Consider the following 23,865-nt stretch of genomic DNA (forward strand, 5'->3'; position numbering starts at 1 on the left):
CATGGGAGGCACCCACCGACTGAATCCTCGTTGCGATGACAGCTGTTCTATTGCTAAGGGCGGGGCCACCTGGTGATGTAAACGGGTGACCATGCTCCCTCCTGATGTCACACAACATCACGCGACATCAGAAGGGGATGGAGTCCCCTCTTTACTAAATATTATTTAGTCTGTAACAAACTATGGCATACATATCTGAAAATCAATCAATCCTGATGTACTGATGGCCCAAAAATACTAGGACATTACAAATATCCCCCAAATCAACCCTTTTTGGAAAGTAGACAGTCTGAGGTATTTTGTAAGAGGCTTTCATTAGAAGTTGTAATTTTTTGTCCAAATATTTTGGAAAATGAAGTAATTCAAAAAGAAAAAAGAAAACAAAGAAAAAAAAAACAATCTTTTTTTTTTTTTTTTTTTTTTACATACTGGTACCAGTGCAGTACAGCATCATCATGTAACTGATGTGGTGGTGATCAGGGACACTGACTGGTGACAGTATGCAAAAATAATATTTTTTTTTCTATTTTTTTTTATTGATTCATTCAGTGTGTTCTATTGTGATTAGCTGTTATTGGTACAGATGGGCTGTGATTGGCACTGTCTGTATCATCTGATCACTGTGACCAATCACAGAGATCAACACAATAGTACACAATGAATGGCATAAATAGAAGTGTACCATTGTCATGTGATCTGCTGTGATTGGTCACAGGGATCAATTGTACTGGTAGTGGTCCGGTACACTGATCTGTCATCCATTGTGTGATGACAGATCATGTCATATGACATCCACCCAAAATGGGAGAGCTCCCGCCAGGCCATCATTTGTCTATAGGGCAGACGGAAAGCAGATATACAGTAATTTAAAAAAAAATGTTAATAAAAATATTTTTTACAATATTTATTTTACTTTTTCTTACCCTCATGCCTGGTGAATAAGTTAGGATTCTGAGGGACCAGTTCCCCGGGGTGGTTTGGGAAGGGCATCCATTTTTTGAAGGATACACTTTCAAAGCACCCCCCAGGGCATGGTATCAACATAACAGGGTGGGGCTGCATGCTTGCTGCTCTCTTTCTATGATGACTCCAGCCTGTATGTCTTCTAATCTGGTAACCCAGGGATCTTCAAACTATGGCCCTCCAGTTGTTCAGAAACTACAATTCCCATCATGCCTAGTCATGTCTGTGACTGCCAGAGTTTTACAATGCCTCATGGGATGTACAGTTTCACAACAGCTGGAAGGCCGTAGTTTGAGGATCCTTGTGGTAACCTATTGCAGGATGGGGAAACCATGCTGTTTTTAAAATAAAACAGGTTAAATAAATAACCATATAAATGCTGAGCCTGTATTAAAAACACAGGTCTCACATAATATATACACAATCATAGGGTAGCACTCACCCTTTGTTAAATAGGGTGAATGTCACAGTAAAGGTCCTTTCCAGTTGTTGAACAGAAAGTCCAGAAATATTATTTTCACTGGGTGAATTCTGAGTGAAGGGCAAAATAATTGATACATATACCCCAATGTTATCATTGTGGTGAATATATAGGAAGTAAGAACAAGAACAAAATGTTATTCACATTCACCCATGGGGGCAAGAAGATGAAACCCTTCCTAGTCCTGGTTAGAGTTTACACAGGGCTAAAGACTTTCCAGTCCCATGCTCTGGTGCCTGAGCAGCCGACAACCTGTACTGTAATGTATAAGGAAGTGGAATGAGCCATTGCTCCCCTTATTCTCCAGGCAAGAGAAGCAGATGGTGCAAAGGTAAGGTGTACCCGAGTGAACCAAGCACATAGCGCAAAGAAAAGTTAAGTATAAGTAGCTGTGAGGCCCCGTACACACGCGGGGACTGTTCGCTCAACTTTGTTCGTCAAACAGTTTCAGCGGACAGTACGCTCAAAATTAGCATGGACGGACTTGCCCACACACGCCGAACGAACAGTCCGCTGAAACCGTGCGCGATGACGTGAACGGCACGTACGACGGGACTAGAAAACGACGTCCTATACACTGCAATGCAACCTTCGGCGTGTAAATTCTTTCTGAGCATGCGCGAGACTTAGTTTGACGAACAAGCCTACACACGAGGGGACTGTCCGCTGAAACAAAGTTTCAGCGGACAGTTTTTCGGAAATTCCGAAAAACTTTGTTCAGCAGACTGTCCGCTGAAACTGTCCGCTGAAGCCCACACACGAGCGGACTGTCCGCCGAAACACTGTTCAGCGGACAAAGTTGAGCGAACAGTCCCCGCGTGTGTACGCGGCCTGAGGTTTAGCTGTACTGTGATTACCTGGGCACAGTGCAGTTGTACTTAAAGGTAAAAATTTGGTTGGTTTCACAAATATATATATTTTTTTTTCTTAAAAAAAAAAAACACGTTAACTTACTTCTACTTCTTTTCCTTATGTTAACCCTAGGTTATTGTAAATGACGCAGTTGTAGGGACCCCTTACGCAAATAATGGAGTGAAAGTGTATGCATCAGGAATCAATTATGTAGTGGAGATTCCAAGTATACAATCTTTCATAAAGTACGATGGCTTTAGATTTGAAATCAACCTGCCATATCATCGTTTTGGAAACAATACACAGGGGCACTGTGGTAAGTTATTGTCATTATTTATATTTTCAGAAATAAAATGTTGTAAATGTTCTATGGTATTATTTTAGATAACGAGACTCAGAAATAAAGTCGCTGGAGGGAAGACGTCTCATATGTAGCAACCTCCTAGATAGGTGCTAGGTTGGGTAAATCTAGTTCTTTAGCTCTTCTGTAATCTGTGCAGCTGCTTGTGGTTGCTCAGTTTCACTGGTTGGGGTGTTGCTGTCCCCTGCCCTCTGGATGATTGTGGAAAGTAGTGGGCTGGGAGCATAAAATCTCCAGTCTGAATATTTATGTGGTCTTAGATAATCCCTGGGAGAGGGGGCCCAGTAGGTGGCTGGGAAGGAGCATAAATGACATGAGGCCTGGAGCAGATGGCTTCATGTCCACAACAAAAATTTCCCAGTTTGAGTTGTTGCCCTTTTTATCAGTCCAGCTGTGCTTCTTCAGCTGGAGGACCTACTGTATTCTACAGAACTTTGCTGGAGCTGACTAAGGGATTTCCTTTTGGGAATCTGGTCTGAAGAGTTCATGGGAGAAACATCTGGCTGATATTGGAAGTAAGCATCTAAAAACTATCCAGGAACATTTGTGAGTATATACTGGTGTGTTAGATCCCAGTAAATCAGTGCTGCTGTCATCCCTCTTACATCAGAGTCAGCCTATGCTTAAAAGTGGACATTGGTTACTGTGCCCATGCGTAGTTCAGTACATTTTTTGCTGCAGCAAGTACAGTGCTAGGAATCTTTGAGAAGGAGACAGGTGTCCTCAAGTTACTACTTAACTCTACTAGAGTATCTCATGGTTATCCAGCACTAGGGATGAGCCGAACACCCCCCTGTTCGGTTCGCACCAGAACCTGCGAACAGACCTAAACTTCGTGTGAACTTTAGAACCCTATTAAAGTCTATGGGACTCGAACGTTCACAATCTAAAGTGCTCATTTTAAAGGGTAATATGAAAGTTACTGTCCTAAAAAGTGTTTGGGGACCTGGGTCCTGCCCCAGGGGACATGGATCAATGCAAAAAAAAGTTTTAAAAACGGCCGTTTTTTCAGGAGCAGTGATTTTAATAATGATTAAAGTGAAACAATAAAAGTGTAATATTCCTTTAAATTTCGTAGCTGGGGGGTATCTATAGTATGCCTGTGAAGGGGCGCATGTTTCTGGTGCTTAGAACTGTCGCTGCACAAAGTGTCATTTGTGCAGGAAAAAAAGTCTTTTAAAATCACTTGCGGCTAAATTGTCGGGTCTCCGTAATACAGAGAACACTCAATGAGTGTTCTCTGTATTAGCCGACAATTCATTCATTCATTGATTAAAAAAAAAAAAAAAAAAAAAAAAGCGTGGGGGTTCCCCTAAATTCAATCAAAAGGCCCTTCAGGTCTGATATGGATATTAAGGGGAACCCCGTGTCAAATTTAAAAAAAAAATTGACGTGGGGGTCCCCCTAAATATCCATACCAGACCCTTTATCCGAGCACGCAACCTGGCAGGCCGCAGGAAAAGAGGGAGGGACGAGAGAGCGGCCCCCCCTCCCTCCTGAACCGTACCAGGCCACATACCCTCAACATTGGGAGGATGCTTTGGGGGTCTGTGACCCCTCAAAGCACCTTGTCCCCATGTTGATAAGGACAAGGGCCTCATCCTCACAACCGTGGCCGTTGGTTGTGAGGGTCTGCGGGCGGGGGGCTTATCAGAATCTGGAAGCCCCCTTTAACAAGGGGACCCCCAGATCCCGCCCCCCCCCCTGTTTGAAATGGTAAGGGGGTACAAAAGTACCCCTACCATTTCACAAAGAAAGTGTCAAAATGGTTAAATAAGACAAACACACTTTTGAAAAATTCCTTTATTAAAAATAAAAAAAATAAAAAAAAAATTCCAGCGGTGCTAATCCACTCTTGCTATCCAGCGACGGGTCTCCGGGGTCCAGCGATGGATGATCATATCCAGCGACGGGGGATCTCTCAGTCCAGCGCTGTCCATACCTCCTTCTTCTGTCTCCACTGCGGAGACACTGCAGAGAGCCGAGCGCTGACATTTCTTATATTGGGAGGGCGGGGCCACCCGTCACCTGACCCCGCCCCTCTGACGCAGGAGAGGGAAGCCAGGGGTTCCCCAGTGACGTGTGGGTGACCCCGCCCCCTCTGATGTAACGCAGGTTTCCGTTACATCAGAGGGGGCGGGGTCACCCACACGTCACTGGGGAACCCCTGGCTTCCCTCTCCTGCGTCAGAGGGGCGGGGTCAGGTGACGGGTGGCCCCGCCCTCCCAATATAAGAAATGTCAGCGCTCGGCTCTCTGCAGTGTCTCCGCAGTGGAGACAGAAGAAGGAGGTATGGACAGCGCTGGACTGAGAGATCCCCCGTCGCTGGATATGATCATCCATCGCTGGACCCCGGAGACCCGTCGCTGGATAGCAAGAGTGGATTAGCACCGCTGGAATTTTTTTTTTATTTTTTTTATTTTTAATAAAGGAATTTTTCAAAAGTGTGTTTGTCTTATTTAACCATTTTGACACTTTCTTTGTGAAATGGTAGGGGTACTTTTGTACCCCCTTACCATTTCAAACAGGGGGGGGCCGGGATCTGGGGGTCCCTTTGTTAAAGGGGGCTTCCAGATTCTGATAAGCCCCCCGCCCGCAGACCCTCACAACCAACGGCCAGGGTTGTGAGGATGAGGCCCTTGTCCTTATCAACATGGGGACAAGGTGCTTTGAGGGGTCACAGACCCCCAAAGCATCCTCCCAATGTTGAGGGTATGTGGCCTGGTACGGTTCAGGAGGGAGGGGGGGCCGCTCTCTCGTCCCCCCCTCTTTTCCTGCGGCCTGCCAGGTTGCGTGCTCGGATAAAGGGTCTGGTATGGATATTTAGGGGGACCCCCACGTCAATTTTTTTTTAAATTTGATGCGGGGTTCCCCTTAATATCCATATCAGACCTGAAGGGTCTGGTATGGATATTTGGGGGGACCCCCACGTCAATTTTTTTTTTTAATTTGACACGGGGTTCCCCTTAATATCCATGTCAGACCTGAAGGGCCTTTTGATTGAATTTAGGGGAACCCCCACGCTTTTTTTTTTTTTTTAATCAATGAATGAATGAATTGTCGGCTAATACAGAGAACACTCATTGAGTGTTCTCTGTATTACGGAGACCCGACAATTTAGCCGCAAGTGATTTTAAAAGACTTTTTTTCCTGCACAAATGACACTTTGTGCAGCGACAGTTCTAAGCACCAGAAACATGCGCCCCTTCACAGGCATACTATAGATACCCCCCAGCTACGAAATTTAAAGGAATATTACACTTTTATTGTTTCACTTTAATCATTATTAAAATCACTGCTCCTGAAAAAACTGCCGTTTTTAAAACTTTTTTTTGCATTGATCCATGTCCCCTGGGGCAGGACCCAGGTCCCCAAACACTTTTTAGGACAGTAACCTGCATATTACCCTTTAAAATGAGCACTTTAGATTTCTCCCATAGACTTGTATAGGGTGTTCCGGCTTTTCGAATTTGCTGCGAACAGCCCAAATTGTTCACTGTTCGCTGAACAGGCGAACAGGCAATGTTCGAGTAGAACATGAGTTCGACTCGAACTCGAAGCTCATCCCTATCCAGCACCCATCCAAGTTCAAGTTTTCAATAAAGCATCAAAAAAGGATACCCCTAGACCAGGGATATGCAATTAGCGGGCCTCCAGCTGTTGCAGAACTACAAATCCCATGAGGCATAGCAAGACTCTGACAGCCACAAGCATGACACCCAGAGGGAGAGGCATGATGGCACTTGTAGTTTTGCAACAGCTGGAGGTCCGCTAATTGAAGATCCCTGCCCTAGACTAATTGTTGAGCCAGAATAGTGACTGGGACTGTGTGCCTGGCTGCTAGTGCACTTACTGTATTAGGAAAAGGGATGATTCAGCAGGCCCTTTAGGTGGTAAGCACCACACATAAGACAGCTTTGAGTTCAAACATTCACTTACTGCATGGAGGGGCAGTGAGGAATGCAGTGGTGTCCTTTCTCACTGTCCTCAACCTGAACATAGTTTCTGTTTTTGGAATATCCCACTCAATTCCCTCAACCGTATCCAAGTTCTCCAAAAATAAAAACAAAAACAACACCCCTAGACTGGTTATTGAGGTAAAGTGTGGCTGAGAGCGTGTGCCTGGCTGTAGGACAATTTACCGGGAAAGAATATGGGCAAATTTCTATCGGCTCCTATGGTTGTAAGTGCTACATACTCAACCTATTTTCAGGTTGAATTTAGGTATGTCCGATGGTGAAGTTGTAAATTCATAGAAGATAAATGCTATTTTAGAAAAAGGAACCCCACACATGAGGGTAAAGTAGGCATATTTTGTAGATACTAGAACAAAACCAGGTATAGACTTTACAGTAAAAGATTTACCATGTACCATGGGCAATGACCATTATAACTTTTTAGCTTTTGAAATGTCTTTTACAATTTGTAAAAAGACCATACAATAGGAAATTTCTTCAGCTGCATGTGACCAATAGGATTTGGGTATACACAGGAGACAGATATTGAATGTTTGTATCATTTTCAAGTTACAGCATGTATAGTCAAATTGTATAGCTCTGGTTATTTGCTACCCCACCATGCCTTACTTTACAGAGGAACAAGTAAATATAAATTCAATATATAAATGAAACATGCATGAAAAATAAATCCACTGTAAGGGATTTAGCTTCAAAATGCTGGAATGCTTGTCTGCGATCCTCCCTTTAACGAGCTTCATTCATATAGCGTGTATTCATTGCGTAACCCTCATTATGAGTGAAACATGTTGGAGGAAGGAGCCCAGGCAAGTGTTCCAGTGTGATTGAGTTAAAATAAACTTTTAAAGTAGATCTTTCCAGAGTGCGGCTTTTGTTTTTTTCCAATATCACATTGGAGGATAAGGCAAGTGCTAAGGGAACCTGCACCCAATGTCATGTGTAAAAATATTATATGCTTTGAGAGGGGAGTGGGAAACATTTCTGCAACTGGGTAAGTATAAAGTCTTTTACAATAGCTTTTCAGTTTTTTATTTTTATTTCAGCAAATGGGTTACTTTATTAAATAGAATTAGGAAAGAAGAAATATGCATTGTATTTTATTTTATGATATTGCAAATGAATATATCTTATCTAGGCACTTGCACCAACAACAGATCAGATGACTGCTTGACAAAAAGTGGTAACTATGTATCAAAGTGTGAAGATATGGCACCTTCATGGATTTATAATTATACAAACAATCCTAATTGTGTCATTGGAACAACAACAGTCTCCCCTGTGGTCAGTGTTACACAAAGCACTAAAACTACAACTTGTACACCATCGCCAACCTGCGAAATCATCAAGGACACGTAAGCATTTATAGATTCTTTGCAAAATACATCAGGGTGATTGTTTTTTTGTTTTGTTTTTAATACCAAGAAAAAGCAAAAATAAATATAATTGATTGATGGCAAAAATTCTGGCCAAGTCACACAGTCTATAAGGGTTAAGGGTCGGTTCACACCAGATGCAGTCCAGTACGTGTTTTCTGCATCAGAAATAAATAGACAGTAGATCATATGGGTTCCAATGGCATGGCTCACACCAGTGCAGTCAATTTCAGTGCAGAAAAAAAAAAATCAGAACATGCAGAATATTTTCTGCACAGAACTTGCTGTAATGCATCAGAACACATAAAAAACCTACTGGAATGCATCTAAACGTATAAAAAGCACACCAGAATGCAACACTTGAAAAGAAAAACCTTGAAGAAAAGAAACCCAAGAGGGTAAAAATGCACCGGAACGCATTGAAAACGCCCAAAAAAATGTGCGCACAGAAATGTATCTGGAGTTTTTATGACGTGAACTGAAAGGAAAAATGCATCTGGAATGCATTTTTGTGGTGTGACTCGACCCTCAATGTGTAACAGTATCACCTTAGTTAATACTATGTGTATGTATATATAAAAATCATCTATGCTGTGGAAAACAAATGGTGTACGGCTGCTTTTCACATATAGACAGTAGAGCACTGCACATTTTGTTTTCATTCATCACCTTAACTAGAGTACAACTTTGTGTTTTAGTGTGAAGGGGTTTTAGAACCTCTGGCAAAGTTTTATTTTTATTGCTATCTGCATATCCATTAGAAAGATTTAGGTCCTGGTCACACATTTGTACCATAGATGATATGAATGATGCAACCTAACAAACTGATTATGATAGTGGCAAGCCCATAGAGCTTTCAATGGTAATGAGCCTAAAATGTATCTAAAACCCAGTGTCCCTAAAATGCAGTGCACAGATGTGAATCAGCCTTTACTATCTCTATTAATGCTGATGACTACTGTCACTGTTAAAGAGGAAGTAAACCCTGATGAGTTTACTTCCTCTTTCATTCCCTGCAAAGGCAAAGCATAATGGACTACTATGCATCGCATAGTAGCCCATTATGTGTCACTTACCTGACACAGGAGCCAGCGAAGTCACCGCTGTCCCCTGTAGTCGCATCCATCTTCTGTAGGCGCATCCATCTTCTCGGTGGGGTCTCGCAGCTCCGCCACTGTCATGCGGCGAAGCCACGATGACGTCACTCCCACGCATGCGCACGGGAGCCGACATGCGCGGCAGCTCCATTGTTGGAAATGCCGCGCTCAGTGCGCCTGCGCGCCACTATCTACGGCGCATGCGCCGTAGATAGTGGTGCCTGTCTTCGGGCAAATATCTCCTAAACCGTATAGGTTTAGGAGATATTTCTTGGACCTACAGGTAAGCCTTAATCTAGGCTTACCTGTAGGTCAAAGTGGTTTGTATGGGTTTACAACCACTTTAAGCCCCATACACACTATCAGATTTTCTGCTGATTTTTTCCTTCTGATATACCAAAACCATATAATATGAGGTCAAACTTTAGGAGTTTCAATGTGTATGCCATCAGGCAGGCCGTTGCACTACATGGTTTTGGTAAATCTGAAGACAAAAATCAGCAGAAAATCTGATAATGTGTATGGGGCTTTAGTGAAAGAAAAGGAAAAATTTATCACCAGAACAGGAATGGAGTGTAACGTTTGTTCTGGGAGCAAATGTCCAGGAGGTGATTTCCCTCAGTTTGGAAAGATAAAGATAAAAAAAAAAAAAAAAAAACTGTCAGTGGGTTTAAGCATTCTTTATTTTATCCAAATTGAAAAAAAATCTTATATTGGAATGTATTGGTGTATTTCTATTCCCTGTGTTGTTTGCCTTACCTTGTAATGATGGGCTCACATGTTGTGGCTGCAGTTTTCAGTATCATGGCTGATCGATTCCTCTATGTCCATGCATTAATTCACCTAACATGGTCATATCTACCAAAGGGAGTGGTAATGTAATGAAAACCCATCTCTTTCAGCACACATGAGATCTTTGTTATTTGTCTGCCTGTTTGTTTCTGTGCCAAATCTAATGATTATTTAGCTCTTATCTGCACTGACACTACAGTGAGTGACCCCGATATTGTGAGATCTATAGGAAGCTCATTTCTCACACTACAGGCAGAGGTCATGCATTAAAGTAGTGGTGGTAAAGTCAGAAGGTTTTTTTTTTTTTTTATCTTAATGCATTCTATGCATTAAGATACAAAACCTTCTTTGTGCAGCAGCCCCCTAATACTTACCTAAGCCTCATTTCGATCCTGCGATGTTGCTCGAGAGACTCGGCTGCCTGGGACTCTCCCTCCTCTTTGGCTGAGTGACGCCGTTGGCTTCCACTGCTGTCAATCAAAGTTATTCAGCCAATGAGCAGAGAGAGGGGTAAGGCCAAACCATGTCTGAATGGACACACAGAGCAGTAGCTTGGCTCGGGTGCCCCCTAGACATGTGCATTCGTTTTCGTCCGAATGCATTTTCGTCCGAATTTCAGCTATTTTCGTTTTCATTTTGACAAACGATAACGAAAGCACAAAATCCGAAAAACGAAAGATCCGACATAAATAAATGCTTTATTTTCGTTTTCATTGTTACAACAGTTCGATATAGAATAGGAGATTCGACATGACTCTGACAATAACAATCTGTCTATAGAACCTGTGGTCGAATGTGCCTAACCTTACCTCTATTAGACCAAGATTATATAGAGAAAATATTCGACAGAGAAAAAAGATTTGACAGAGAGAAAAGATTCTGCAAGTTACTGTCCTAAAAAGTGTTTGGGGACCCGGGTCCTGCCCCAGGGGACATGGATCAATGCAAAAAAAAGTTTTAAAAACGGCTGTTTTTTCGGGAGCAGTGATTTTAATAATGATTAAAGTGAAACAATAAAAGTGTAATATTCCTTTAAATTTCATAGGGGGGGTTGTCTATAGTATGCCTGTGAAGGGGCTCATGTTTCTGGTGCTTAGAACTGTCCCTGCACAAAGTGTCATTTATGCAGGAAAAAAAGTCCTTTAAAATCACTCGCAGCTATTATGAATTGTCGGCTCCGTAATACAGAGAACACTCATTGAAAGTCATTGATAAAAAAAAATTAATAAATAAATAAATAAATAAAAAAGTGTGGGGGTCCCCCAAATTCAATTACCAGGCCCTTCAGGTCTGGTATGGATATTAAGGGGAACCCTGCCTCAAATTTAAGAAAAAATTTGACGTGGGGTTCCCCCTAAATATCCATAACCAGACCCTTCAGGTCTGGTATGGATATTAAGGGGAACCCCGCGTCAAATTTTAAAAAAAATTGACGTGGGGGTCCCCCTAAAAATCCATACCAGACCCTTTATCCGAGCACGCAACCTGGCAGGCCGCAGGAAAAGAGGGGGGGACGAGAGAGCGGCCCCCCTCCCTCCTTAACCGTACCAGGCCACATGCCCTCAACATTGGGAGGATGCTTTGGGGGTCTGTGACCCCTCAAAGCACCTTGTTCCCATGTTGATGAGGACAAGGGCCTCATCCCCACAACCGTGGCCGGTGGTTGTGGAGGTCTGCGGGTGGGGGGCTTATCGGAATCTGGAAGCCCCCTTTAACAAGGGGACCCCCAGATCCCGGCCCCCCCTGTTTGAAATGGTAAGGGGGTACAAAAGTACCCCTACCATTTCACAAAGAAAGTGTAAAAAATAGTTAAATAAGACAAACACACTTTTGAAAAATTCCTTTATTAAAAAAAAAAAAAAAAAAAAAAAGATTCCAGCGGCGGTAATCCACTCTTGCTATCCAGCGACGGACGGTCATCTCTCCAGCGATGTCTCATCTCATCCAGCGCAGCGTATCCATCCTTCTTCTGTCTCCGCGGAGGAGACACTGCAAGGATTCCGGCGGCCTGACGTTTCTTATATACGGAGGGCGGGGCCACCCGTCACCTGACCCCGCCCCCTCTGACGCGAGGGGAAACCCGGGGTTCCCTGTGACGTATGGGTGACCCCGCACCCCTCTGATGTAACACAGGCAGGTTTCCGTTACATCAGAGGGGGGCGGGGTCACCCATACGTCACAGGGAACCCCGGGTTTCCCTTTGCGTCAGAGGGGGCGGGGTCAGGTGCCGGGTGGCCCCGCCCTCCGTATATAAGAAACGTCAGGTCGCCGGAATCCTTGCAGTGTCTCCTCTGCGGAGACAGAAGAAGGATGTATTCGCTGCGCTGGATGAGATGAGAGATGACCGTCCGTCGCTGGATAGCAAGAGTGGATTACCGCCGCTGGAATCTTTTTTTTATTTTTAATAAAGGAATTTTTCAAAAGTGTGTTTGTCTTATTTAACTATTTTTTACACTTTCTTTGTGAAATGGTAGGGGTACTTTTGTACCCCCTTACCATTTCAAACAGGGGGGGGCCGGGATCTGGGGGTCCCCTTGTTAAAGGGGGCTTCCAGATTCTGATAAGCCCCCCGCCCGCAGACCTCCACAACCACCGGCCACGGTTGTGGGGATGAGGCCCTTGTCCTCATCAACATGGGGACAAGGTGCTTTGAGGGGTCACAGACCCCCCAAAGCATCCTCCCAATGTTGAGGGCATGTGGCCTGGTACGGTTCAGGAGGGAGGGGGGGCTGCTCTCTCGTCCCCCCTCTTTTCCTGGGGCCTGCCAGGTTGCGTGCTCGGATAAAGGGTCTGGTATGGATTTTTAGGGGGACCCCCACGTCAATTTTTTTTTTAATTTGACACGGGGTTCCCCTTAATATCCATACCAGACCTGAAGGGTCTGGTTATGGATATTTAGGGGGAACCCCACGTCAAATTTTTTCTTAAATTTGAGGCAGGGTTCCCCTTAATATCCATACCAGACGTGAAGGGCCTGGTAATTGAATTTGGGGGACCCCCACGCTTTTTTTTTTAATTTTTTTTTATTTTTTTATCAATGACTTTCAATGAATGTTCTCTGTATTACGGAGCCGACAATTCATAATAGCTGCGAGTGATTTTAAAGGACTTTTTTTCCTGCATAAATGACACTTTGTGCAGGGACAGTTCTAAGCACCAGAAACATGAGCCCCTTCACAGGCATACTATAGACAACCCCCCCTACGAAATTTAAAGGAATATTACACTTTTATTGTTTCACTTTAATCATTATTAAAATCACTGCTCCTGAAAAAACTGCCGTTTTTAAAACTTTTTTTTGCATTGATACATGTCCCCTGGGGCAGGACCCAGGTCCCCAAACACTTTTTAGGACAGTAACTTGCAAATTAGTCTTTAAAATTAGCACTTTAGATATTGAATGTTGGAGTCCCATAGACTTTAACAGGGGTTCTAAAGTATGCTGTATACTAGCTCCGTCGAATCTTCTTTATACATTCGACAGACACCATAAGCCTTCAAAGACAGATTCGACCGTAATTCATGTGGATTTTCGGACGAATGCAATTTTTGAACGAAAAACGAAATAAATAAAAACGAATTTCGGGAGTAACTAAATAAATTAAGTTTTCGGACGAAAACGAAATTCCGAAACGAAATATTTTACTCTGCACATGTCTAGTGCCCCCATAGCACGGGCCAGGTGCACCAAAGAGGGACCTGAGAAGAGGAGGATCTGGGCTGCTCTGTGCAAAACCAATTGCATAGAGCAGGAAAGTCTAACATGTTTCCTATTTTTAAAGAAAAAAATATGAGGCTTTATTATCACTTTATCCTGTGCAATGCCATGCAGCATGCCTTATGTTTAAACACAGAAACATCGGACACAGGAATGTGAAGATTTACTATGTGCATACAGGGCAACAAATAACTTCAAGATGTAGCTGGGAATGTTTATAATGTCTTTAAAAGTTTTCTCATATATCGTAATTATTCTTTGAACCCTTTTTCTGTGTGTTTTTTTTTTCAAGGATCTTCCAAGAATGCCATAAATTGTATCCACCAGAACTTTACTACAGGACTTGTATTTTTGACAGTTGTCATTCATACAACATGGAATGTTCCAGCTTAGAGCAATACGCCCAGCTCTGTGCAGGACAAGGAATCTGCATTCCATGGAGGAATAACACTTCAAAATGTAGTAAGTTACTTTAATCAGTTATCTGTTTTATGACTGCAGAGAGCTTTTATGCTGATTTGTACTTCTAAACAGGTACATATCTACTAGGTGAAATATATAACATTTTATTATTCCAGTTAAAGCTCAGTTTTTCATTAAACAAGCTAAATACATTTCAAATGCGACAAATCAAAAAGTGTTTCACATTTTAAACTGGCCATAAAAGATTAACATTTCAGCTTAGTACTGCTGAATTGGCCAAAATTCAAGCCTTGGAAAATTGTCAATCTAGTAGTGGCTACATTCCAGGTGCAGTCACTGCTCTAGTATTCAAACAGCCAACAAACGCAATGGCTGGCAGTAGAGATTTCTCCACCCGCACTGCAGGCTGAACAAGAACACTATAATGTTAGCCTTACAGTTCGAATTCAAAGCCACAGTCTGAGTAGTCACCAAAGGCCATGACCCTTGCATCTGCAGTGAGAACATCACTTCTACACAGAGAGCATAGGGCCTTCTCAACAGTATGCTGGCAGGGGACAGGCATTTCTACTCTGGCTTAGACATGTGCATTCGTTTTCGTCCGAAGGCATTTTCGTCCAAATTTCGGGTATTTTCGTTATCATTTTAACAAACAATAACGAACGTGCAGAATCCCAAAAATCAAAAGATCCGACATAAACAAATGATTTATTTTTGTTTTTTTGCGACAACAGTTCGATATAGATAGGAGATTCGACATGATGCTGACAATAGCGATCTGTGTCTATCGTACCTGTGGTTGAATGTGCCTAGGCTTAGCTCTAATAGTTCAAGATTATTCGACGTAGAGAGAAAAGATTTGACATAGAAAAGATTTGACATAGAGAGTTTTATCATTATAGAGAATATAGCAAAAAAGGTCGAATGTGCCTAACCTAACTCTATTAGTCCAAGATTATTCAACATAGAGAGAAAAGATTTGACATGAAGATACGACAAAGCAGTCGCCGCGAGTGGACATTTATGGTCTAATGCTCCGCCCATAGGCTATAGAAGAATTCTAATATTGGTTGACTAGTAATAATAATGAATAAATATTACTAGTGTCATACAACATTAGAATTCTACTATAACTTGTAGGCGGAACATTCAACCGGAAATGTACGGTTGCGGCATTGTACAGTTTAGCTGCTCCGTTGAATCTTCTTAGAACATTCAATAGACACCATGAGCCTTCAATGACAGATTCAACCTTAATTATTTAGGATTTTTGGACTAATGCATTTTTTAACGAAACAAAATAAATAAAAATGAATTTTGTGAGTAACCAAATAAATGTATTTTTCAGATGAAAACAAAATTCCAGAACAAAATATTTCAATGTGCACATGTCTACACTGGCTGTGGTTGCTTGCTAAAGAAAACAAACTGTAAAGTCTAATACATATTAGCAAAAAAACAAACAAAAAAAAACTGAAGAGCTTGGGAGGAGATGCTGTATTAACAATCTGCTGTTAGTACAGCGATCTCCCCCTGAGCTATTGTGTTCTGACAATGAGATACCCCCTCTGCCAGAACACACTGGTCGGTGCTGTATTCTGATCAGCAGATCTTTTTCGGTCATGCCCATTTGGCAGAAGCTGGCTTCTGTCTGACCATCTTACATACACATGGGCCAAATGTTGGCGGGTTTCTATTGAACCCACCAATACCGCCCAATATACATGTCAATGGGCCTTAAGACTATGGGCACTTTTTGTTTTGATACATCTGAATGTGTTCCTACTATATATTTTCCATCACTCCTTATATGTTGAAATCATTGTAAGGAAAAACAAGCAAGGGTGAATCTAATGGAGCCCAGATAACAGGAAAAGCTCAACAGAAATTTTAATCCTAAAACTAGAAAACAAAATGTTTGGCTTGATATACACTTAAAGCAGAGTTCCACCCATTTTTTAATCTTCTCTTCATTAGCTTTGCAACTGGCCATTGTCTCTGCATTGGGCATTTTTTATTTTTTTTTGCTTTGCTTACCTGGTTTCCAAGGTTTTCTCTCTTGCGGATTTCCACAGCAATGTATGTAATATCCTGTGGCGCACTGGCTCCTGGGAGATGTGAGTCACGATTTCCAGGAGTCAGTGGGCATATGCATGAGATTGGGAGGTGCATGCTGGGTTTCCAGCAGCACCATACCCCGGAAGAGAGCCCGAGTGGGCTTCACATGCCCACAATGAAGATGGAAGCGCTCAGGATGACAAAATTTAAGGTACGTATATTCTAAAAAACATGTATAAAAAAGGGGTTTTATTTGGAGACATGAGTTCATGTAAACTATGTAGAAAAGCAGAGGGGATGCAGAAAAGAAAAAAGAAAATGTGGTCGGAACTCCGCTTTAACTGTTTATAGTGCCATGCTTACACTTTATTGAAAAAATTAATTTATTGATTTACTAAAGAAGTAGAGAATGTCCGCTTTGCAAAGTGTATGTGAATCTTTGTTATTTTTTAATACTGTCATGTGTGAAGGAATTTTTAAAATTAGAATTTAATTGAAGCACGATGAAAAAAAATAAGCACAGCTTCACCTCATTCATCAATGTCTACTTTGCAAAGTAAACATACACTTGAAGTGAACAGTCTCTTCTGATTTAGTAGGCTACCGTGATTAGGTACAACCGTTTCTCACCTTCCACCTGCCTCCACATCTATCTGCAGAGTAAACTGGCATTTTATATGGCTGTAAATTTCATTTTTGAATGAATGAATGAATGAATGAAATACTTGTATAGCGCACAATGTGAACTGAATCGCCTCTATGCGCTGTTTTTTTTAGCTAGTTGCATAAAGAAGTAATGTTGTATTCATTATTAAACTGGTTCCAATACATTAAACACATTTTTTTTTACCTCCAGGATTGACTTGCCCTTCAGACAAAGTCTATAAGGCATGTGGCCCAATTAAACAAAGAACATGCCAAACTACGTAAGTGTGTAAACACCAAGCATCAGACAGTTTTATTACTGCTAATTTTGTATTGATTTGCTTGTCTTGCTACTGTAATTTCATAATCATGGCATTGACACTTAAAAGAGAAGTTTGGGAATAGAAAAAAAATAAACTATCATACTCACCTAGATGGCTGCAGCATCAATCCCAGCTGCAACTGTCCCCCGCCGTCTCCACATCGAGAACTGAGTGATCAAAGACCAATGACTATCAGAGCTCTGCTCTGCCCCTCCAACACTCACTGGAACACTGGGCTGTGGGGAGGAGGGAGAGGCTTGCTCAGACTCTCAGGACACACTGAGAGGCTGAGTCAGCTGCTGGTCTACGCATCTGGGAGAATACCTACTTTTAAGGTCGGGATCTTTTCAGACCCTCGACTGGCTGAGTGACATCAGCTGACAGAGAACTTCAGCCCACTGTTGGCTGAAAATGGGTCACAGGAGTACAGAACTAAGTGCACTTCTGTGATCCATAGGAGAAGTATCTGTGAACCTACTTCTCCTTTGAAGGCCTATGTATAATCAAAATTTGCTTTGTTGACCTGGCCCCGTGGTTGTGGGGATCTGCAGAGTTAAGGGGCTTATTTGAATCTGGATGTCCTTCTTAACAATAAGAAGTCCCCTAGATATTGCCCCACCCCCCCCCCCCCCCCATGTGGATGAGTACACATCAGCAGTCTTCATTGTCCCATCATTTTCAATTAAGCTTTTCTATCTTGTACAGCCTCCAATATTTTAGGCAGTGTTGGATGATTTCAGCACTTGTTAAATGAGGTTGCCCTCCCTCTCCCCCATCCTTGCATGATCTGAATAGACAGCATGGCAACACAAAACAACTCATGGCCAATGTTGGAAGATGTGGTATTAAACCAACTAGTCTTGTGAAGTATTTACCACGCTGAATTGTTTTCATTGCACATCAGCTAGCAATAGCTGTGTACAAACATGCTGCCTGTTCAGATCACATAATTTTCCAGTAGCTGGTGACATAAGAGGGGAGCAGCTTGGCTGTAAGGAGCAGAAAGCCTCCAACGCTGTTCAAACCAGTGATAGAAAATAGAAGTGCTTTGTCCATAAAAATTAGAGAACCAATTGGCAGGTGAATACTTGCTTTAGTATCTGCTCAGTACTTATAGTAACAGGGTATATATAATGTGATGTATACAGAGTGTCACTTGAAATCAGTCAGAATGTTGTTGTTTTTTAACGGTCTTGAAAATGGAGATGAATTACGTTGTATGACTTCTTACAGGCCAGAACAATATGCAGTGATGCAGAATAATACTCGTTTAATTGAAGGATGTTTTTGTCCAGAGGGTACAATGCGCCACAGTGAAGCTGTAGATAAGTGTGTACCGGACTGTGGTAAGGAGTGTCTCATTTTATACTTCTCTAATTAATGTAGTTTTGTACAAAAATAGAGGTACCAGCAACCAACAACTTATTAATTTTTGACTACAGACAGTATTACAAGCTCAGAGGTGCCAAATACAGATGAACAGACCACTCTGCTAGTTTCAAAATCCAGTCTGAACATCGCTGGTTCAGCTTGGTTTAATAGGCATGTGAGCTGGTCTCCTTTATATACTTCACTCTGTATATACTTCACCAACTGAGCCAAGGGCAAAACAGGGATCGCTGTTTCAAAACAATAACCTGGTTTTGATGTGAACTAGACTTTTCATTATTTCCAGGAAGGATAAAATATCTCAACAGCATACTACCAAGCTTGCAAAGCAATGTTTCAGGAGTACAATCATGAACAGAATATGCAGTCATGGACTTTGTGTCGACATATAGAAGAGAAACTGAGTACCATAAAAACAACTTTTTGTATAGCCAAAACATATTTTTAGTTATGAATGGAGTAGAAAAGGGTTCAAATCACTGTCATTTTATTTTAAGCTGTCTAAGCCCTTGTACACACGATTGGAGATTCCGACGGAATGTGTCCAATTGGAGCGTTTTGTGGGATATTCCGATTGTGTGTGGTCTGCATTGGACTGTTTTCGTCTGAATATTTTCCAACTTGCCGGAAATATTTTCCGACAAAATGCTCTGATCGGACATACTCCGATCATGTGTAGAGAATTCCGATTGGACAAAGTGCCACGCACGCTCAGATCAAATTCCTACATCAAAGCTATTGGCTACTAGCCTGAACGTAGTCCCATCATAACGAAATTACGTCATCACGTTGTGAAAGATCGGATTTTCCGACATTTTTGTCCTACCGTGTGTATGCAACGGTTTCGGACAAGATTCGTCGGACAAAATCCGATGGACAAAATCCCACGGATTTGGTTGTCGGAATCTCCAACCGTGTGTACAAGGGCTTAGTCCCATTGGTAAGATTTACCCTTCAGTTCCTGTCCCACAGATCCAACAGGAAATAAAATGAATTCTCAACAAAGTGAAGGGAATCCCCTGTTAGACCACTTTGGTGTCTTTGAGGTGTTGCCATTTAAATTGTACCCCTATCTCTTGTTCTTGTGACAATTGTAAATTCTGCATTTTCTGTCTCAGTGAAAATAGTCACCAGGACCAAATTAGAGGGTGACTGTAATGGCTGAGACAAAAAAGCAATTTTCACATTCTAACCCCTTACCACACTATTCCCCCCAAAAATATTGGCTATGCATACAGATTAAAATATCTTACCCTTTGTATTTAAGAAAAAATAAAAATTTTCACTTATTGAATACATTTAAAAAAGGTCTACACAATGTGACTTCTAGAAAGAAAGCATGAGATTCGTTAATCAAGTATCTGGAATATGATATTTAGGAATGATTCTCAAATGTTCATTAGTATTTATAGAAAACCATATAGTCCCTATTTTGCCCCATCTTTCTGAACTCCTATGTAGATGTTAAAGATGTTAAAGAAGCATATTGGTGTATTTACAGTAGAGTCGTGCTTGTTTTTTTATAGACCCTATGGGCTGTGATTAAAAGCTCATTGGGCTGTATGACGATTGCAGCTCTGTGTGTGACAGAGTAAAGGGGATAGATTTTAATAAAATTATGAGACAGTCTAAGCAAAAGGTTTAATGGAAGGGTGGGCCAAAATGAACCAAAAAGTCCTCTGCTGAGCAAATAATAAGAGAAGATTTAATTAAAACATTTTTTTAATTAAGAAAAGCTGGATCAATGGGTCTGAGACTTCTGGTGCCTACAAACACACCGTCATCAGAAACGACTGAAGTTGACTGGATTGGAAGATGCTTGTGTGATGTCTATAGCTAGATTTCTGATACACGATTTGTATTTCTGAATGTACTGTTATGATTGTTATTTATCTTTTCATTTATTTACATTATTTATTATAGATTATATTCTTGCTATAGTGATTAATAAGTCTATGAAGTACATACATATATAATGTATGAATGGTAAAGCATTTATATGCTAGGATAAAGTATGATAGTACAGTGAAGTTATAAACAGGTAATACTAGATATTGGGACATTTTCCTAAGAAGATTTTTTTTGTCTCTTTCAGGATGTGTTGGGCCAGACAATGTTCCACGACGGGTATGCTTTTTTTTTTTTTTAATCAGCTTGCTCTATACCTATAATCTTCAATCATGGAACATCCATGAAATATGGAAGTCTACTGTGTAGACCTATGCATATAATGTTGACCTCTGTGACTAGAGGTGGCCAGACACAACAATAAAAAAATGAATCATCTGAGTACTAATTGCAAATAACTTAGGTCCTGAAGAATAGTTTTTAATAAACTCCACTTTGCCCTAGGCAACAATCAAAGATGACGAATATTGCCCTCCCCTTACATTTATTGCAAGCATACCTGATCTTATATCTAAAATGACCTTTTAAAAAATGGAATAAATGCAATTAATAGAAAACCTACACCCCGGTATTTACTCCATCAGAGTACAAATCTGTGTACAATGCACACATTAAATAAACGTCTTTTTCCAAAGATTTTATTCTACCACCTTTTATAATGAAAGGTAGACTTATATGAATGCGGGCAGGAAATGGCACTTTTTTTTATTACACCAAGAGCAACGCGTGTTATATTCTCAATACTATAGGCAGTCTTTTATGAGTTGGCCGTCCCAATGGGACTGTTTAATAAAGGAGGAGGAGAACATTTTGAAGGGTTTACCTATTACAGATCAGTGAATCTGCTCGGGTTCAATTCACAGGAGATGCTTGTCAAATCTTGCTTAAAATCCACAAAACCCCAAATTAGCAGCACGCCCCAATAAAATCTATGGGCGACATATCTTAAAGTGGTTTTAAAGGCTGTGTGTTTTTTTTTACCTTAATGTACACCCTGCATTAAGGTAAAATATGCCCACTAATTATTTCCATCCCCCCTCCCTCTAAACACTTACCTAAGCCTGTCAGGGATAAAGCAGGGTGCCTGGCTGCGGTCTTCTCTCCCTTCTTCTCCTCTTCTGCCTGACTCTGATTCCTCGCACTGTACAAGGCAGCGTCAATTAAAAAATGGTGTTGGCAGAGCGCCCTGCATGTATGTGGCTAGTTATGCTGCCGCACATGCGAAGACCATCCATGCCGTGAAAAGCACACAGGAAAATCAGCATGGGTGGAGTGGTCTCTGCGTGCATCGCAGAATGAATGGCCATGTATGTGCTATTTTTGAACTGATGCTTGGTGAATTGGCCTGGAGACATGCAATTACCATGTAGGTTAACTGTGTGCCTAGCTGGTGCTTGCTAACTGTGTGGGGGTTTCTCTGACTGGCTGAAGACAGAGATCAGTGTTCCTGCTCAGGAGTGCTCCATTTTAGTGACTCTACCCTATAGTTTGTTAAAATAGATGTAAACCCAACCTCCAAAATCTAATATTATCTTTAATTTGATAATATCCATTGGAAAGCCTCTTTGCATTTTACTTGCCAGCATTCACAAAAATAACACCTGTTGCTACCGATATAAACATCCTTGTTTGTATATACAGGTCCTTCTCAAAAAATTAGCATATTGTGATAAAGTTCATTATTTTCTGTAATGTACTGATAAACATTAGACTTTCATATATTTTAGATTCATTACACACAACTGAAGTAGTTCAAGCCTTTCTTGTTTTAATATTGATGATTTTGGCATACAGCTCCTGAAAACCCCAAAATCCTATCTCAAAAAATTAGCATATTTCATCCGACCAATAAAAGAAAAGTGTTTTTAATACAAAAAAAGTCATCCTTCAAATAATTATGTTCAGTTATGCACTCAATACTTGGTCGGGAATCCTTTTGCAGAAATGACTGCTTCAATGCGGCGTGGCATGGAGGCAACCAGCCTGTGGCACTGCTGAAGTGTTATGGAGGCCCAGGATGCTTCGATAGCGGCCTTAAGCTCATCCAGAGTGTTGGGTCTTGCGTCTCTCAACTTTCTCTTCCCAATATCCCACAGATTCTTTATGGGGTTCAGGTCAGGAGAGTTGGCAGGCCAATTGAGCACAGTAATACCATGGTCAGTAAACCATTTACCAGTGGTTTTGGCACTGTGAGCAGGTGCCAGGTCGTGCTGAAAAATGAAATCTTCATCTCCATAAAGCTTTTCAGCAGATGGAAGCATGAAGTGCTCCAAAATCTCCTGATAGCTAGCTGCATTGACCCTGCCCTTGATAAAACACAGAGGACCAACACCAGCAGCTGACATGGCACCCCAGACCATCACTGACTGTGGGTACTTGACACTGGACCTCAGGCATTTTGGCATTTCCCTCTCCCCAGTCTTCCTCCAGACTCTGGCACCTTGATTTCCGAATGACATGCAAAATTTGCTTTCATCCAAAAAAAGTACTTTGGACCACTGAGCAACAGTCCAGTGCTGCTTCTCTGTAGCCCAGGTCAGGCGCTTCTGCCGCTGTTTCTGGTTCAAAAGTGGCTTGACCTGGGGAATGCGGCACCTGTAGCCCATTTCCTGCACACGCCTGTTCACGGTGGCTCTGGATGTTTCTACTCCAGACTCAGTCCACTGCTTCCGCAGGTCCTCCAAGGTCTGGAATCGGTCCTTCTCCACAATCTTCTTCAGGGTCCGGTCACCTCTTCTCGTTGTGCAGCGTTTTCTGCCACACTTTTTCCTTCCCACAGACTTCCCACCGAGGTGCCTTGATACAGCACTCTGGGAACAGCCTATTCGTTCAGAAATTTCTTTCTGTGTCTTACCCTCTTGCTTGAGGGTGTCAATGATGGCCTTCTGGACAGCAGTCAGGTCGGCAGTCTTACCTATGATTGCGGTTTTGAGTAATGAACCAGGCTGGGAGTTTTTAAAAGCCTCAGGAATCTTTTGCAGGTGTTTAGAGTTAATTAGTTGATTCAGATGATTAGGTTAATAGCTTGTTTAGAGAACCTTTTCATGATATGCAAATTTTTTGAGATAGGAATTTTGGGTTTTCATGAGCTGTATGCCAAAATCATCAATATTAAAACAAGAAAAGGCTTGAACTACTTCAGTTGTGTGTAATGAATCTAAAATATATGAAAGTCTAATGTTTATCAGTACATTACAGAAAATAATGAACTTTATCACAATATGCTAATTTTTTGAGAAGGACCTGTATAGTATATATTCAAAATACAAATTATGTTACATGATGACAACACCACTTCATCTCCCACAATTTCATACCCGTAGATTGCATTTTCCACTTTTGTCACAATTTAAAGTAGACCTTTCATGAAAAAGCCCCCACCCCCAAAGTCAAATCACCTGGAAAGATGACTTTAAAATAAAGTTGTTGCTAAAGAAAATGTATTAAAATATTTACCCCAGCTCCTAGCACGTATGGGAGCCACAGGTGATGATACAGTGCTTTA

The 23,865-nt window shown here is 41.6% G+C and overlaps 1 protein-coding gene across 1 annotated transcript in view; it reads left to right on the forward strand.

Moving 5' to 3' along the window:
- LOC143925937 (mucin-2-like) overlaps positions 1–23,865 on the forward strand; it is a 257,039-nt gene that overhangs the window by 205,270 nt on the left and 27,904 nt on the right. The window contains exons 41-46 of the mRNA XM_077450217.1: positions 2,429–2,612; positions 7,770–7,986; positions 13,907–14,076; positions 16,952–17,021; positions 18,297–18,409; positions 20,548–20,579. Coding sequence (XP_077306343.1) covers positions 2,429–2,612; positions 7,770–7,986; positions 13,907–14,076; positions 16,952–17,021; positions 18,297–18,409; positions 20,548–20,579 — 786 coding nt within the window. The remainder of the gene's footprint in view (positions 1–2,428; positions 2,613–7,769; positions 7,987–13,906; positions 14,077–16,951; positions 17,022–18,296; positions 18,410–20,547; positions 20,580–23,865) is intronic.

This window comes from Lithobates pipiens, unplaced genomic scaffold (assembly GCF_037356315.1).
Source record: "Lithobates pipiens isolate NorthernLeopardFrog02 unplaced genomic scaffold, aLitPip1_a1.2 Scaffold_10, whole genome shotgun sequence".
Lineage (NCBI taxonomy): Eukaryota > Metazoa > Chordata > Amphibia > Anura > Ranidae > Lithobates > Lithobates pipiens.